At 31.4% G+C, this 19,082-nt stretch overlaps 1 protein-coding gene across 1 annotated transcript; it reads left to right on the forward strand.

The window, feature by feature from the left end:
• Window positions 1-2,468: 2,468 nt before the first annotated feature.
• On the forward strand, window positions 2,469-16,114 carry LOC135922463 (catenin beta-1-like). Its single transcript, XM_065456830.1, has 16 exons — window positions 2,469-2,575; window positions 2,681-2,913; window positions 2,989-3,106; window positions 3,173-3,360; window positions 3,604-3,792; window positions 4,004-4,221; window positions 4,551-4,752; window positions 5,835-5,979; window positions 9,004-9,107; window positions 10,577-10,783; window positions 10,988-11,122; window positions 11,452-11,574; window positions 11,978-12,142; window positions 12,491-12,641; window positions 12,708-13,256; window positions 15,690-16,114. The coding sequence occupies exons 2-16, from the start codon at window positions 2,761-2,763 to the stop codon at window positions 15,830-15,832; spliced, it is 2,790 nt and encodes a 929-aa protein (XP_065312902.1). The 5' UTR covers window positions 2,469-2,575; window positions 2,681-2,760; the 3' UTR covers window positions 15,833-16,114.
• Window positions 16,115-19,082: the final 2,968 nt, after the last annotated feature.

The following is a 19,082-nucleotide window of genomic DNA, read 5'->3' on the forward strand; positions in this document are numbered from 1 at the left end:
TAACCATTTGGAATAGGAATCGACACCAATTAGCCAATGTCGCGAATCTACTGGTCCAGCAAAATCAATATGGATTCGCTCCCAAGATTCCGTACCAACAGTCCAAGAATATAGAGGTACTTCTTGAATACTAGGTCTATTTTTCTGGCATCCAAAGCATATTTTGATAAAATTTTCTATATCAACATCACATCTGGACCACCAACAATACAATCTAAAAATAGATTTCAGTACATTTTCCACAGGATGTCCTCGGTGAATCATTCCTAACACTGCATTTCTTAATTTATAAGGAATAACCATTCCATTCTATAATCACGATCGAGAGAAAGCTCTTCCCGTCGATTATAAAAATTAACTATTTCTTTCTCTTTTCGCCAACTTTGCTGAATGTGTATTGCTACTTTTTTAATATTAAATCTTGCTTCGACTCCTTTCGTAAAATATTTTCAGATAATTGCATATCATCCAAATTAATTCAAATATCCAAAGCATGTTTAGAATCTTGATTCTCTTCCGTGTCTAATAACGGAAGCCTTGATAATGCGTCAGCGATTACATTTTTAAAATCATATGAAGCCATCTTCCAGACCCAACTTGTCAAACGATTATTAGAAATTTTAGATAAATCACGTTTCTCCCCAAATAATCGCCCTAATGGTTTATGATCAGTTGGAAGTAAAAATTTTCTACCATAAATAAATGAATAAAATTTTTCAATATCAAATAAAATTGCTCGAACTTCTTTATCAATCGGAGGTGTTTCTCTGATTCTAATAAAGTACGTGACGCGAGCGAAATCGTCGCCATTTATAATAAAACGACTACGACTACTTATTAGCTATTTTAATATATATATCGTTTATTTAATTTTAAAATAATCACATCATATTTATTAATTTTTAATTCGAATGTTCTATTCTTTTTTTTATAAAATATCTATAAATAATATTTTATATAATTTATTACAGTTATCTTCTAAATCTGTAAAACAATCCTTTCATGAAAAATATTTAAGTCATAAATTACCCTCTATAAAATATAAAATTAAATGTTACATATATTGTAATGTAACCAAAATGATAATTTATATGAATTATTACACTTTTTATGATATATATTTTTTGTATTCTATTCCACAATAAATGTTTATAAAACAATAAAATTATCTATATAAATACAACTGTTTTAATAAGCGGTAATAGAATTTTTATTATCACAAGATATATATCGTACATTATTCTATATCCAAATATTACATTTTGTTTCTTTTCTCTTTATCGTTGTTATACCCACTATATATATAATGTCGTTAATATCATCATTAAAATAAAATAAATCTTCGGGACACATAAAAAGCAATCGAATGATAATAAAGTATCCCTAAGACATAAAATAAAGTATTAAATAATTTAAAATAAGAAAAGTTAATTGATAATACTAAAATGTAAAATAAAAGAAATAACAAAAATCAATCGACAAAAAAAAGTTACTTTACGGTAAAAAATTAATTTTAAACGTGATATATTAACAAAAACAAAATAGTCAAATACAAATAACATAATTAAACGGACTCTTCTATAGTCTAGAACTGCATTTATTTCTTGGATAAGGTTAAATAATTAGCCCATCCTAACGAGTCTAAATCTTAAATAGTCTAATTTCCAAAATTAAATTACAAAGTAACCAAAACTTTGATAGTCTTTGTATGTAAGTTTATTGATGTTAACAATTTTCCCATTGTTTAATCCAACATTTTTCATTTGGTGAAGGAACTAATTGGAGCTATTGAGTGATCCTGCATTATTTAGTAAATTAGAAATCATATTTATAATTGAATGATTTTACTTATATATTTTTATTATAATAAAAATATTTATGTATGTTTATAATGTAATATATTGTGAATCACTATATTTGTTAATTATATAGGAGGTTTGTTATAAATTATATATGGAGCTAGTTCATGTGTGCACCGACAAATGACGAAGGTAGGCAGAATTATAGTATTAACCATACTATTTCCAATTTTCTCTAAATTTGTGAGTTAACATTATTTAACACAAATTAGTTAATAATTTACTGATTCATTCTGGAAGCACACATTTGACAACATTTAAATTCGGTTAGAAAATTTCAGCTAATTTCAATAAACTTCGCGGAGTATAAATAAGGAAAAATAAACTGATGTCTGATAACTTCTCAATAGCTTGGAATATTTAAATATCTAATCATCTCCAAATAAATATCTCAAAATATAGATATAAAATAACTAATATTAAAAAGTCAAATAATATTAATTCTTTTTTTTAAACCTTATTATTCGATATTACAAATATTATAATTAATAATTATCAGTACTTCTAATATATCGGTTTTTTTAAATAATTTGTATCAAGTCGTAAGATTATTATACAAAAAGTACAAACTTATTTTATATAATAGGTTATATTTTTCACATTAAAATATAAATCACCATTTGTTAACATATGGTCAATTTTGCATATGATAAATAAATAAAAAGTTATTGTTCACATTCACCACCATGAAAATTTTCACGGCTCACCTATTTTAAGTAAATAAATATTTTTTTTATATAATAATATGTGTTTGTGATAAAGTTCAATTCAATTATTATAAATAATAAATTTATATGTGTTTTTAATTAACGTTATTTTAGCTTTACTAGTAATTATTATTGGACTATTACTGAAACAATAATTTTTACCGATAAATCATCGTCAAGAGAAATTTATTACGATGAGTTATCAAAATCAGTCGCAGATTATTGCCCCAACATATATGGATATTCAAGACGGGTTACCTATGCAAAATTCTAAGGAACAAACTTTACTATGGCAACAAAATCATTATATGGGAGATTCTGGAATACAGTCGGAGATGAATACACGAGTAAGTTCTTAAGACTCAATATACATAATATAATTATAAATTTTTGATAAATTTATAATTATGTTACTTAATTAGGCTCCATCAATGTCAGGGCATCTGGCAAGTATGGATGAGATGAATACCACGCTCCAACCTCATAATCCATCAAACAACTATAACAATGTCAATTTGCAAAATTACGAATGGGGGCAAGGTTTAGATTATAACTTAATCTTACATTATAAAATAAATATAACCATTATATCACTTTGAAATTTAGACATAAGTCAAGTACTTAATCAGACTAGAGGACAAAGAATCAGAGCAGCTATGTTTCCTGAAACCATGGATGAGGGAATGGAAATACCCTCCACCCATTTTGAAGGGGAAGATATGACTGCTGTTCAAAGATTGGCAGAGCCTTCTCAAATTCTCAAGCATGCTGTTGGAAATTTGATCAATTATCAGGTTCCCTTTTTTTTAATCAAAATATTATTTTCACATGGTTGCCACCATATCATTTTTGATGTTGAATTAGTTTTTAATTTACTATATAATAGAATCATAGCTTAGAGAAAAGGGAAAGGCTTAGGTTAAGATGATATCTAACAAATATTGGTTCTCCCCTCACTATACAATATTTTTAATATTCTTTTGTAAAACTAATTTTGTCTCTTAATTTAAACTTATTTTGTACGAACATTACAATAGGATGACGCAGAACTAAGTTCCAGAGCCTTACCAGAGTTGGTAAAGCTGCTAACCAATGCTTCCAATGATCCTAACTCAACAAACATAGATAAGATTTTGGTGGGCAAGGCTGCCGCATTGGTTCACAGACTCTCCAAGAAGGAAGCTGCAAGAAGGGCTATTCTCCTCAACAAAAGTGCTGATGAATTGGTATTAATAGCAATTTGTTGTTTTTTTAAATAAGAATATTTACTCATATATGTTAGTACATGTGTATATATATCAGTTTGACAACATTATTTAAATTAAAAAATGACATGAAACATTTTGATGTTATATGTCAATAACTCAAATTAACAATCAATATATAAAACTCAACATTGAATATCTATGAATTTTTACAATAATACCACAAAAACAGGTATCAGCATTGCTTAACGCATTGAGCAGCACCTCCTATTTTAACGTTGGGAACAAAGATGGGACAAATGCTGAAGGGATGGGGGAGGAAGAGGAGGAAAACACCAACGAGATCATGAAAAGCTTGGTGGGTGCCCTTTACAATATATCCCATCACAAACAAGGTCTTGCAGCTATATTCAAAAGTGGAGGGATACCAGCCTTGGTGAAGTTACTCAGGTAATCTTTAATATTTTATGAATGAATGGGGATTTTATTTATTTCATATTCCCCCATAAATCTTTAGTTTTAAATATGGGATGTGAATTAATCATAATACAATTAAAAAATATCGGTTATAACCCGAGTTTATTATTTAAGAAATTCGACAATAAAATGCTTTGCCATTTTTTTTTGTAAACTTGTACTTTATTCTTTTACTTTAAACTTTTTGTTTGTTTGTTTAGTGGATGTTTTAATTGTTGGAAGATTTTAATTATCACACATAAGGTGTTAAAGTCACTCATATTTTTTTGAAGGAAAATATTACATATCTTGTCATTTTTTAGCTCGCGGATAGAATCAGTCCTGTTTTATGCCATAACAACGATCCATAACCTGCTTCTCCATCAAGATGGCAGCAAGGCTGCTGTTCGGACTTGTGGCGGAATTCAGAAAATGGTGGAATTGCTGAGGAAAGACAACGTTAAGTTTCTCGCCATAACCACTGACTGCTTGCAGATTCTCGCTTATGGCAACCAAGAAAGCAAGGTTTTTTATATTATTTATATTTATATTTTTTTTAATTATCAAGATATATTTGGAACAGAATTAGTTTAGTTTTAAGTGTTAAAAATGATATATTAAATGTAAATTTCAAGAAAATAATCTTTAAACTTTCGAAATGCTTGTATCATCTCTTCCTGACCTATTTCATAAACTCGCTTCAAAATTTTCGATGATCATTTCTTTAAATAAAATTTAGTTGACCACCCGAGGCCTTGATATTATTTGTGGGGTCTAATACAGACCCTAGAATATCAGCAGTTAAAAATTTGGATATTTGGCACCGACAAATACCTAGAACGTAAACTGCTGGGGTTTCCGCCAATGACTTAAATCAAATTATATATATATTAAGATTAAAATAGATAGGTTTCTAAATCTATAAGAAACATAAGTAGGTACAGCTAGGGCTGACTTACCATTACCGAATAGTATCTATCGGGTATTTATTTCAAACAATTTGTATCTTGTTTTAATTATTGTCCATACAACACCAACGAGAAGAATTGAAAATTATTTTATTTTTTATCATAACTACTGTGATTGTGATTTTAAAAATATATGCATCATTATTATTTTTTTAAAAAATAAGGGGAGTGTGAGGTGGGTCATTTTTAAACGGCTCTGAGTCCATTTTTAAAAACGGCTAACTACTCAGCATTATAGCCAGGAAAATATTGCCTGAGATTTCGCCAATAAATGTTTTCAATCCTATGTGCCATCTTTGAGCAACGTATTTAGGCTTGAATACTTTTTTTTCTGGATAAAATATTAGTTAGCCGCTTCTAAGAATCGGATCACGTTGATACCTCTAACAGCACTAGTTCAGAAATATTTTTGATTTAGCCCTCAAGTTTTTTGATTCTTCTTTATACCTATCTTTGACTTCGATCGTGATATCCTAAATAAACGCGTTTTCCGTTAGAAACGCCAAAAATATTCCTATCACAGATGCTGAACTTATAACGATAAATGTAGAATAAGAGGAGATCGATAGTTATTTGCGCCAATATATTTCGCGGTTTTATTTTTTTTTTAAAAAATCAAAATATTTTATAATAAAACAGCTGATGATTCTATCCAATGGCGGGCCTCTGGAACTTATCCGCATAATGAGAACGTACAATTACGAAAAGGTGTTGTGGACGACGTCGCGTGTTCTGAAGGTCTTGTCCGTTTGCCCCAACAACAAGCCCGCCATCTTGCAAGCCGGTTCGATATTTTGTCGTATTTTGTTCTCGTCTCTTTATTTTATCTAACCAATTAAAAAATAATAGATTTTTTTTATAGCTTTTTCTCTTACAAAGTATATATGCTCGTAGTAAATAAAAATTGATTGGTTATCAGACAAAGTTCGAACTAACGCCATATTTTTTTTTGACAAAAATTGTTCAATCAAATTTATTTATCCCTGATTCCTTGAGCCCAGTTATGGTTTACCGCTTTTTAAAGCTGCGTTTCAAAATCGCTTTCTTTTTAATGGTAAAAGATAGGCAACGGACCTTTTAATTTTGAGCCTTTTGTAAGCGTTTTATAAACGTGGCGTTGAAAAGGGCCGTTCAGGGCGTTCCTTTTACCGCGCTTTCCAAATAGAGCGTTTTTAACGCCAAACCGTTTTCGAAAAAATTTTTTTTTTAAAATAAAATTCTCGACTTGTTGTGTTTAATTTTAGAATCAGATGATATATGTGTGTATTAGTTTATTAAATAGGTGATTGTGAGGTAGAATTTCTGTTGAAGTATTTATTTAGATAAATATGTGAGTTTAGAATTGGTTTTTGGGATTATTAGATGAGTAGGTGAGTTGGGATTGCTATTTTTGTTGTTGGGTAAATAGGCGGGGTTCGCTTTTAATAAAGTATAAGAGAAATCGCCTTTTTTTGGGGGAAGCATCATTATAGGTGTATGGAGTATATAAGGGCCGGGACATGTATACAGGATATATCAATAAACCTATAATTACGAATAAGAATGAATCAATGGATTTTCCGAGACTTTGAAGTGCAGGTGGCGATCCCATTAAGCCGAACGACGGATTGTTGGGCCCAGACGGGAAGCTTTGATCAGATGGTAACACCGACCAGAGTAGAACGCTGGCGCTGTTATCATTGCAGGAGGAGGGGGCGTATAGTAAATCAATGTCCATTCAGGGAAAGACCAATGTATGAGCATCAGGAAGAGGAGAGGCATGCTGACATCGGAACAGAGACGGAAGACGCCGAAGTGACGTAGGGAATGGTAGCATGGCCGAGGGAAGAGCCGAGAAGAGGAAATTGGGATCGAGAGACACCGGAAGTGGGGGATAATGAGGAGTACGCTGGAGAGAACACAGAGATAACTAACGGGAATGACGATGGAGAAACTGTGAACTCTGGAGAATTGGAGGCTCTGATGCGTATTTGACGCCAGAGTTTCTGGACTGGCGTGCATTGATTTACTATATGCCCCCTCTTCCTGCAATGATAACAGCACCGGTGTTCTACTCTGGTCGGTGTGATCAAAACTGCCCATTCGTGCCCAACAGTCCTCAATCTTCTTGGTTGTATTGACACTTGCACTTCAAAGCCTCGGAAAATCCAGCACCGTATCATTCTTATTAATAATTTAAGGTTTGCTATCCTGTATATATGCCTCGGCCCTTATATACCCCATTCCCCTATAATGATGCTCAAAAAAAACGATTTCTCTTATACTTTATTAAAAGAGAACCCCTCCAATTTACCCAACCAAATAAAAAATCCCAACTCTCCTACCTATCCCATTATTAGGGGTGTGCCGATCCACATATTTTTCACCAACTCCGATATTGGTTCAAAACCGATCCGATATTTATCTTCGAACCCAATGTAATTAAGAAATCAATATTTTTTATGCAAAAGAATTGTGCATTTAATTTAATTTTTTTATATTTTCAAATATAATTTAATATATAAAATAAATATAAAAATATATCATTTTACGTTGGTTATATAAAATTGTAATATTTAACATATAAAATTATAATGTATTAGATTTTTTTTTTAGATTTTCAGGCAAAGGGACCAGAATATTTCCAAATATTAGTTTTATTAAGAATGGCTGATATTGTTGGCCAACTTTCAGGGCTCAAATAATTTGATTTGTTTTTTTCTCTAATATTTCTCGTTCTTTTTGTTTTCGAATTCCGTTTGATGGAATGGCTTTAAATGTTTCCGAATATTTGTTGTATTAAAATGAAATTTTCATTTTTCCTCCCCGCTAAATTAGAATTCCCGCAGATTAACGCATTTTGCAAAAATTCTCTTTTATCTTTATCAAAATATTGCCATAATTCAGAAAAAAAAACCATATTTAAAATAAATCTTTTTATTTTAAAAAGTATTAAATAATAAAAAATTGGTGTTATTTTTATATAAAAAAAAACTTTTAAAATATATTTAAAAAAAAATAAATAACATTTGCATTTATTTAGAAAATATTATTAATGTAAAATAGAAACGCACTGAAACTCGGAAAAATTTATTTTATTTTTTTTATAAATATTTTATTTTTATTTAAAAAATAATAAATATGATGTAATTAATAATTCAAAGTTTCATTACTCAGAAGTTTTAAGAACTGCATTTTTTAGTAAAATGATCGGATCGGGTTTTTACGGGTATCGGTACCGATCCGATCCGATATTTAATATCGGCACAGCCCTACCCATAATATACTGAAACTAGTTCTTAACTCACTTACTTATCTAACAACTAAATTATGATACACACAAAAAAGACATGAACTCGCGTAATTATCTGATTTATAAAATAAACACAACATTTTTACCCTTTTTCTTGGTTTTTTTTTTAGAATTTATTGGAACAAACTTTACTCGGATTCTTTAAAACGAAAAAAAAAAATTTTCTTTTAATTCTAACTTTTCTTCCCTTCCCTTTTATACTATTCTTTCCCCTAAACTCTAGTCATCTTTGTTTGATTCAAATCTAATTTTAACTTAATTTTCTTCTTTTTTCCCGCCAATTTTTAACTCTTTCTCTCCTAAACCCCAATTTTCGATGCCCACTCAATTTAAACAAGTTTGCGCGCGTTTTATTTTATTTATTAATTCCTTTTTAGATCGCAACGCAAAATGCCTAATGCACTAGTTTGGGAAGCATTATTGGACTCCCCATTCCCCACCATTCTAATATTAAGTTTTTCTCTGCCCTTTTATTAACTTTTCTCGCAACACATATATATATATTTTCCTCTTTAGGAGGTTTGCAAGCTCTGGCCATGCATCTGAATAACAACTCTCACAGGTTGGTGCAGAATTGCTTGTGGGCCATTAGGAACCTATCGGACGCCGCCATTAGACAGGTTTGTTTGTTCTTGATGTATGTATTATTTAGTCTTGATCAGTGAAAAAGAGTCTTTGGTCTAGTTCAGATTGTTCCTACCCAAATTGAGCATCGATTGTGAGAAGTTAAGACAGATATAAGAATTTTTTTGTAAACGTCGCATTGTCTTTCACCCTTGAACTCTATGTTTATTCAAGGGATAGGGTTGGCAAAAATCATGATTTATATATATATAGCTATTTATTTGATCGAAATCAAGATTTTTTTTGATTTAAATAGCTACTTATTTTATTAAAATCAAAATTTTTTTGATTTAAATCAGATTAAAAAGTTTAAAAAAAAATAACAATTTAAAAACAAAGTTATTAATCTAATCAATCACTTAAATTCCTTCTTTAATTTCGTCAAACCTATTTCCCTATTAAATATATGTATAAATATCGTTGTTAGATCAGTAATATTTTAAACTATTTGAAAAGTATTTTATCTTCGTGTTATCAAAATTTTGTCGGCCTAGAATCGGAGTGCTCCGCTTGCGCGAATGTTTAAAAAAATGAGAAAATTAACCTTGAAGTTTAAAATCAAAATATATAGGAAAAAGGTTATTGATCAATTTTGACAGAGCTATAACAACGGCAAATATTAATGTTTTTTTTAATCTAGTTTTTATTTATATATATATATATTATCCACTTCTAACTCAAAAATTTTGAAAATATCAAGTGGAGCCACTCCAACGCTAGACCGACGATTTAATTTTTTGCCATTTATGATATTTTAATAACATTTCATTTCTACTTAATTTTTTTTAAAAAAAATATTGAATTTTAATATTAAACAATGTTATATTTATCTTTAATTAAATTAATTAATTATTTTTTTTAACTTAACTAGAATTCACGCGTACAAACTTCATCCGTAATTAATATTTTATTACCAACGATTAAAATAAAATATAAAAATCAATATAATTATTTCTGCCCCCCGTTTATATTTTATTTATTATCAAAAAAATGTAATTTCAGGTTAATAATAACATATAAAATCATTTATAATAAATGAAAATTTGGCAAATAATTAAAAAAAATGTATTAAAATGAGGTGTAACGATATTTTTTTCGATAAAACATATGTTAATCATGGCAACCCCCTTACCCCCCCCCCCCCCCCAGGATCTGATCATAGAATATCATTTGATCGATGCCCACTATATATTGTTCACTTCCCCTCATTTAACTCTCATTAAGAAAAGCAGGGACTATTAAGCACCACCGAGATTTTAAGATTGTTGGGTTGGATAATGGCAGAATTCCGTCTAATTCGGCACAATCTACAGGGGTTTAGCAGATTTCTTAATCGGCTAGAAAGATAATTACCCGACTTATCAGAGTAACGCTGTCATATCTTACTACTTTTTTTTTAGTAAGGGGGTTACCCGTCTTTTCGATACATTCTTTTTGTAACGGTTCGTTTAATTTTTAAACTCAGGAAAATTTGGATTCCCTCCTACAAACGCTGGTCAGATTGTTGTGCTGCTCCGACATCAATTTCGTAATTTGCGCTTCGGGGATACTATCCAATTTCACTTGCAACAATCAAAACAACAAGCTCGTCCTCTTCAACTGCGGGGGCGTTCAGGCGTTGTTGCAAGCGATTCACGCTCATTGGGACCGCGAGGAAATCACTGAGACAGCCGTAAATATAATAATATTACATAAGCAAAAAAGATGATGGGTAGTTTTGTTAATGTAACTCTAGTTACCTTGTAAGTATTTTATATGTAACTTTTTTTTAAAAAATATTTTTTACGAATTTTTCGAGTTTACTAACGTTGGAGGTTGGAATTATATTTTTCCTAAAAAAAAAGAAGTGTATATTATTGAATGCACGATCGAATAGGTATGCGCCCTTCGTCACGTGACTAGCAGGCACCTCGAGTGCGAAGCCGCGCAGAACGCTGTCAGGATCCACAACGGGATCCCCTTGTTGGTCAAGCTTCTCAACCCTAATTCTTCCTCTTGGCCTCTGATAAAAGTTTACGATTTTGTTTCGTGATTAATTCCTTCATTTCATTTTTATCTTTATATCATCGTTGCAAAGTTGAACATTTGATACTTGTCTTATTTTGTGAATAAAAGCGTTTATGAAATCCGAAAAAAAATCAACTGATGATATATTGGATCGGAGAACCCTATGGGCCTATTTTTGACTTTTAACAGGATGGGTCTATGGATAAATTTGTTATTGTTCACATATTCCTAGCGTTGAAAATCGCGAGAATTCACAATATTTCAACCCGCACAAATCAATATTATTAGAATATGATTGTCATATTACAATAAATTCCATTCTATTTTATCAAGGCCGTGATAGGGGTGATTAGGAATTTAGCCTGCTGCACTTCGAACCACCCCATGCTGAGAGAACAGGGTATCTTTCCCAAACTGGCTCAAATACTCATGCATGCTCACCAAAACATCCAGAGGGTTTTTACTTAGAAATTTTTATTTAAAAAAAAATAACAACATTCATTGCTTGATTTTTTTTTCTTCCCATTTTAGAGATGCGAATGTATTGATTAATTCATAAAAATCATAAAATACGTTTTTTTTTGATTTGTTTAATTAAAATCATAAAATACGTTTTTTTTGATTTGTTTAATTAAAATCATTTTTTTTAAGAGCGTCAACTCAATCCATATATTTTTATGTTTATAGGCATTTTTTTTTTTGATTAATCACACATTGTCATTTTATGTAGGCCAAATTAACCCCAGTCCTGAACCTTAATAATCATCCATTTTACCAATTAGGGTTATGAAATATCAATCCAAAAAAAGGATTATAACCTTTTGAAACGTTTTTTTTTAAACCGCACCTCTATTTTTAGAAACCTTCGAACAATAACGATGGGCCAATGAACGCTAACAATAACACCTACGTTATCATGGAAGAGATCGTGGAGGCTTGCGTTGGCGCGTTGCACGTGCTGGCTAGGGAAGCTATCAACAGGGCCTTTATAAGGGAACTCAACATTATCCCAGTTTTCATCCAGGTATAACTGTTTGCCACTTTTTGTTAAATCTTAAATTAGTATTCCCCATTTGGAGCTCAAAATTTCTTTGCATTCTTGAAGATAATATTGATCCCTGCTAGGGGAATGTAATACTTTAATTTTCAAATTGAATTTAAAACGGAAGGTTCCTTTTATTCCCCATAAGACCACCTCAACTACAAAATTAGGTAAGGTTGCTATTTTTTTGAATTGAACGGGGGTGGGGGGGGGGATGATATTTAGTTATCGGAAAAGTTTAATGTATCCGACATATCGTGGTCACACCTGATCATATTTTAATTTTTATATTATATCATTTTTGTTTACAATATCTACTCGAAAAAACAGCTCCTCTACAGCGAGATAGAAAATATTCAAAGGGTGTGCGCAGGCGTGTTATGCGAGCTGGGGGCGGAGAAAGAGGGCGTTGATCTCATCGAAGCCCACGGTGCCGCCCCACCCCTCACTGATCTCCTTCACTCTCGGAACGAGGGCGTCGGTAAGATTTTTTTTCACCGTTCATTTTCTCATTTTGACTTTCATTAAAAAAAAACATACTTGCTAGCCACTTACGTAGCAGCCCTTCTCTTCAGGATGTCGGAAGACAAACCCCAAGAATATAAGAAAAGACTTTCCCTAGAACTTACCACATCGCTCTTCAACCCCCCTCCTCCTCCTGGCCCACCTGGCCAAATCGATCACAGTTCTAATAACCCCCAAATTATGAATCCCTCTAACTGGCCCCAACACAATATGCCAGAATACATGGGGTCTCCCCAAATGCTCCATACCATTTATCCTCACCAAGGATCTCCGCACATGCCACAAGCTAATCACCCGTACCAGCATTTACAGAATCCTAAACTTCAACATTCGATGCAGCGAGGCCCGCACATGTCGCAACAGCTGATTCCTCAAACCTATTCCAACGGGACCGCCAGAATGGTTGGCGGACAACTCTTGGAAAATAATGGCGGATGGGCAGGCGGACCTGATATAGGAAATAATAGCAACGCGGGCCCTAATCTGCTTTTGCTCGGAGGCACTGGAGGAGATTCTAACGGAATCATGATGCCAAATGGTGGCGGTGGAAATTCTAGGATAGATATGATGGGTTTGTTTTATTTCGTGTATATATATAACATGTGTATTTCTTAATTTTACCATCTTCAAATCGTACATCTAACTAATGAGTGATAAAATGACGTATAATCTACCAGGGACTTACTTGGCATGAAGTGCGAGGGATTGGTCAGGTTTGGGGAATAAAAATTTGAAGATATTTTTTTGTTTGAAGAACGATGAATTTTGATCAAATTTTTACCTAAAAATCATTTTTTATAAAATAAAATATTTTGTTAATTTTCATGCATTTTATTACTATTTTTTTTATTAGGTAGAATGCGAATAGAAATTGTTTTTAATTTATTTTTTTTGCGTGGAGGTTTGTGTGCGTGTTAGTTTTTTTAATTTATCATTGATAAAAACGACACTCTTGAATGGTCAGTTTTTTTTCACGCTATAACCCCCCCCCCCTCCCCCCCTCCCCCTGATAATCTCCTAAGGTTTAAGTGTTGTTGAACGGCTCGTTTTGAGCCCATTTTTTTAAAAAACGGCTAACTCTATATTTCATTCTAGAATAATATATACGCAAGCCTGAAGATTTTGCTTGTAGAAGGAAGCAAAGGTTTGGGCATCTATTAGCAAAATCTAGCCAAATCCCGAGGGCTTAGGCACTATTTTTCTGGCTAGAATACTGAGTTAGCAAATCGGCTTGAAACGAGCCGTTTAACAACACTGGGGTATGATGGCTAGGGAGGCTAAAATTTTGCCCACATTTTATTTAGTTATAATTATATAAATTGATATACGTCATCCAAACACAAAAATTGAGTTATTTCTGAACATTTTCATTTATATCGATAAAGATTTATTTTATCAATCAACAATACAGTTATGAGATGAACAAAAATGATTTTATTTTATTTTAAAAATATTGATTGTCCAAAAATTTTTTTTAGTGATTTGTGTTCCCGATTGGGACTGCACCGTTATTTAAAATGGCCTATTATAAATGTGTGTTTCGGAATTGGTACGAGATTTGAGAGATATTTTTTTACAAACATGTTTATCGAACAAAAATAATTTTTTAAAGGAGGATTTGGCTGCGGCACATAAACCGATCCCAATGTTCTTGGAATCGGATTGGGGAATACTGATCCAGTTTTTTTTAAACAAATTTTAAATCTTCCGATTCATAAATGTGCTTTCCTTAAAATAATTTCGCTTTTATAGCGAGCGGACGGAGACCTTCATGGGCCGGGACGACCCGCAGGCGGTCGTGTATTTGTCTAATATTATATTTTCTAGCAGGCCTGGGCCGGGCCTGGATTTATATAAAAAAAATTTTTTTTAATGGGCTGGGCTTGGGCCTACAATTATTAAATTTAGATTATTTAAAATAGTTGCTAATTTGAAGAAATACTGCCTTTTTTTCCTTCTAATTGATAATAAATTTCAGTATTGTAAACAAAGTGATTGCCTAAATATCAGAGTTGTTAAAGGATCAAGATATACAAGTATCTAGATCCTGTATCTAGATATATAAATGTGGTCTCTGTATCTGTATCTAGATAGATTTTTGATTAAAATATCTGTATCTAGATATTATTTTAGACGATATATCTGTATCTAGATCCATTTAAAAAGTATCTTTTAACAACTGCTAAATATATTTTAAATACTGTTTATTTTCATTGAATAAATAAAAAAATTAAATTTTTAGATATGGGCTTGCGCCGTGGGTTTGAGAAATTGAAACTTATCACGGGCTTGGGTCGCACTTGGGATTTTTTTTTAACATTAGATACGGGCCAGGCTTTGGGCTAAAAAAAAATTTTTTACTGCAGGCCTGGGCCGGGCTGTGTCAAAAATTAAGGCCCACGAAGGTCTCTGATGGCAAGTCGTAATGTTGTGTCAACTTATTCCAAGGTGGTTCGAGCACGAAAAAATTACGTGCTAATCTCGTGTCGATTCTGGGCTATATATACATCTTATATGATTAGGTCATTCCAATATCGGTACAGGCCTTGTTCCAATTTGGGATCAATTGGATTCCATAATTGTCTCTACCCTTTAATTAAGGTGGTTTTTCGATCGTAGAAACTTCTTAACCCCCAAAATTATCGATTATATTCTCTGAAGGTTGTTTGTCACGTGACACATTCGCGATTATATTGTGCTTCCCCCCCCCCCAAACCAAGGTTTTTGAGAAGACCGATTCTGGTCGATTTTTAGCCAAATAAATATTTTATGTACGTCTGGAGATTTTGCTCGTAGATGGCAGCAGGATTTGGACATCTGTTCGCCAGATCTCGAGTGCTTGCATAAATATTATTTTGGCTGAACTCTTCAGCGGTTCGGTTTTTAAAAACGATCCCGATCGGGACTTTTAACGACACTACCCCATCTTTGTTTCACATTTTTTTTGTAATAGTATAAATAATAGGAAAATATTCATTTTCTTTTTGCGCGCTCGCTCTTATAGATTTCAACGCCAACGGGCAACAACACCATCACGTGATGAACCAAGTGGGGGCCAACAACATGCCCCACCACCAGCATCACCAATCCCCGTACACTCAGCCCCCGTCCCAGCTACCCGCCAGCTGGTTCGATACCGATCTCTGAAGGGGGGGTCATCATTTTTTTTCTTTCTCACATCTCCTCAACCCCCCCCCCCCCTTTACCTCTTATTATTTATTTCATTTAATATATTTTCGCAATTATAAACTTATTAATTTAATTTATAAAAGATTTAAAGATTTTTAATTATTCCACCACCTGATAAATAAATGTTTTCTCCTTTTTTCTTCTTTATCCGATAATTAGCACTTCTTGAACACCATATGCATTGTAAAAAAATTTTTAAAAATTCTTGATAAATAATTACTCCCCCCCCCCCAAAAAAAAACAATTTTTTTTTTAAATTTAAAAATATACATTTTACTAAATTCTTCCTTTTATATAATATTACATTAGCAGTAAATTTTTTTTTAAAAGCTCATTTTTTTCAATATATATATTTTTTTTAATTATTTATATATATTATATGCTTTAGACTTAATTATATAAAATTGCGTTTTTTTAATATATATATATAATATATTTACATTATACTTTTTTTATAAGTGTTGTTTAAACCGCTCGGTTTGAGACGATTTTTAAAAAAAAACGACTTAACTCGACATTGTAAGCCGGAAAAGGAATGCCTGAGAGTCGAGATTCCTCCGATAGATGTTCAATCCTATGTGTCATCTAGGCTTCCGTAATACTTTTCTGGATAAAATATTTAGTTAGCAGCTTCTAAGAATCGGCTCAAATTCAGCGCCATTTAACAACACTACTTTTTTTTGAAATGCATTTCTCTAAGTGTCGGTCGAAGTCACAACAAAATACAAAAATATTTTTTTTTTACAAATTTAATCATGTGATAACTTAATCTCGTGATTCAAATCCCTACCAAATATATATATTTTTTTTAAAAAAAAAATACATCTATCCATGTTCTCTTTTCGTAACAATTATTATCTTTAAATAATATTATATATATATATATATATTTACAATATTTAAAATTATATAGTTCTATCTAACGAGACTTTAGTTTTCTTTTAAAAATTGAATAATAAAATACGATTTGTGGTTTAAAAAAAAATTGACTCGATGTTTGTTACGTATACAAAAAGTGTTTGGGTGAATGAATTGTGTAAGTGCTATTTTTATCACGTGATCCCAGATGGTAACTGTAATATTAGGATCGTGGACCGACTCGATTGAATCGCCGTTACAACCGCCCATTTATTCGAATTCTCTATTCCTCCATTTTATAATCACTGGACTGTCAGACCTACATCTCAACCTTAACTCCTATCTCTTCAAACCTTTAATATACCCTTTTCCCATACCTTTTAACATCTCAATCCTTACTCAAAAAAAATCTTCCTCATTTTTTTACGTTCCTTAGCATTCTAAATCGATTTCGGCGATTCTGTAGAATTTCTTTCCTCTCAAAACTTTCTGGAGAAGCGATCTGATCGGATACGATATAACCGATACTATTAAATTGATAGCTGATTTGATATATTTTTTTCTTTCGTTATACAATATTTAATGTTATTTTTAATTTAATTATTATCAACAGAGTTGTTAAAAGATACTTTTTAAATAGATCTAGATACAGATACATCGTCTAAAATAATATCTAGATATCGATATTTTAATCAAAAATCTATCCAGATACAGATATCACATTTTTATATCTAGATACTTGTATCAAGATCCTTTAACAACTCTGATTATCAATAACTATAAAAACGTCTGACTCAATATTTTAGCCAGAAAATACCTAAGCCTCAAGATTTCGCTAAAATACCTAAGCCTCAAGATTTCGCTAATAGATGTCTAGAACCTTTGTTCCTTCTATGAGCAAAATTTTCAGGTTTGAGTCTCTATTTTTCTGGACGAATGAGTTAGCCGTTTTTTTAAAATCGGCCCTATACGAGCCGTTTAACAACACTACCAATAACAAGTCTCCATTAGAAAGAAATATAATTATCAAATTTTAATTTGGCTAATCATTTAGATTAGACCTAATTTATTCAAGTTATATATATATAATTTTAGTTTCAATGTATTTTTTTTTCCGGCAATCTGAAATCGCTTTTCATCGGAAATGTATTCTATCATGTTTGGAAATATCTATCTTTATTAATCTGAAGACAATTTCGCTTGTTAAACTTTTTGAGTCATTTTATAATTTATATGGAAAAATCCAGACTTGTTAACAGATACTTTTTAAATGGATCTAGATACAGATACATGGTCTAAAATAATATCTAGATACCGATATTTTAATCAAAAATCTATCTAGATACAGATACCACATTTTTATACCAAGATACAGGATCTAGATACTTGTATCTAGAATCCTTTAACAACTCTGGAAAAATCTAATATTAAATTTAAAAAAAAGTTATTTGGAAAAAAATTGTCTGAAATTCAATAGGGTTAGGTATAATGTTGTTAAACGGCTCGTTTTGATCCTATTTTTAAAAACGGCAAACTCAATATTTTCGCCAGAAAAAATATTGACTAAGCCTCGAAATTTCGATAATATATGTCCAACTAAACCTTTGTTCCTTCTATGAGCAAAATCTTCAGGTTTGGGTAGTATTTTTCTGGATGAAATATTGAGTTGGCCGTTTTTAAAAATCGGCTCAAAACGAGCCGTTTAACAACAATAGGAGGTAGGTATTCCTAACATGCTGGAATGTATTTCCGGTTAATATAGCGTGCTCAAAAAAAAGTGAGAAAAAATAATACATTGTATATAGTTAAAATCGTCGTAATCTATTTTTATTACAAAAAAAAATTATTATATTTGGTTAATCAAATTTGGGAGAAATGGATAAAAATTTTCCGCCATGTTTTTAGTAATTTTTTCTTGATAACTCGCACTTAAGTTTTACAAGTGTTTTTTATACTTTCGCGTCTAATTAATATTAATTTTCAAATTTACCTTAAAAAAAAATATTTCTAGGAGATATATATATATAAAGAGTCAGAGTTGTTAAAAGATACTTTTTAAATGGATCTAGATACAGATACATCGTCTAAAATAATATCTAGATACAGATATTTTAATCAAAAATCTATGTGGATACAGATACCACATTTTTATATCTAGACACAGGATAAGAGTAATTTTCCAATTTTTTAGCGATTTAAGAACCTAATCCCTACAGTATTATAAATTAGAATCCACCCCATCTCTCGTCCATTCACGATCAACATAAATTGCGTTGATCTTCTAAAGATATGCTATATATTTTATCATCTATTTAGCGGAGAATTTTTTTTATAACAGGAAAACTCAATT

The sequence above is a fragment of the Gordionus sp. m RMFG-2023 genome, chromosome 1 (genome assembly GCF_954871325.1).
Source record: "Gordionus sp. m RMFG-2023 chromosome 1, tfGorSpeb1-WG-v2, whole genome shotgun sequence".
Lineage (NCBI taxonomy): Eukaryota > Metazoa > Nematomorpha > Gordioida > Chordodea > Parachordodidae > Gordionus > Gordionus sp. m RMFG-2023.

What these genes read in the sequence shown, in the direction of transcription:
- LOC135922463 (XM_065456830.1), top strand. Translation starts at nt 2,761, where the DNA reads ATGAGTTATCAAAATCAGTCGCAGATTATTGCCCCAACATATATGGAT. An exon ending in AGTCGGAGATGAATACACGA is followed by an intron (nt 2,914 to 2,988) that starts GTAAGTTCTTAA and finishes TTACTTAATTAG; the next exon opens with GCTCCATCAATGTCAGGGCA. An exon ending in TTCTAGGATAGATATGATGG is followed by an intron (nt 13,257 to 15,689) that starts GTTTGTTTTATT and finishes TCGCTCTTATAG; the next exon opens with ATTTCAACGCCAACGGGCAA.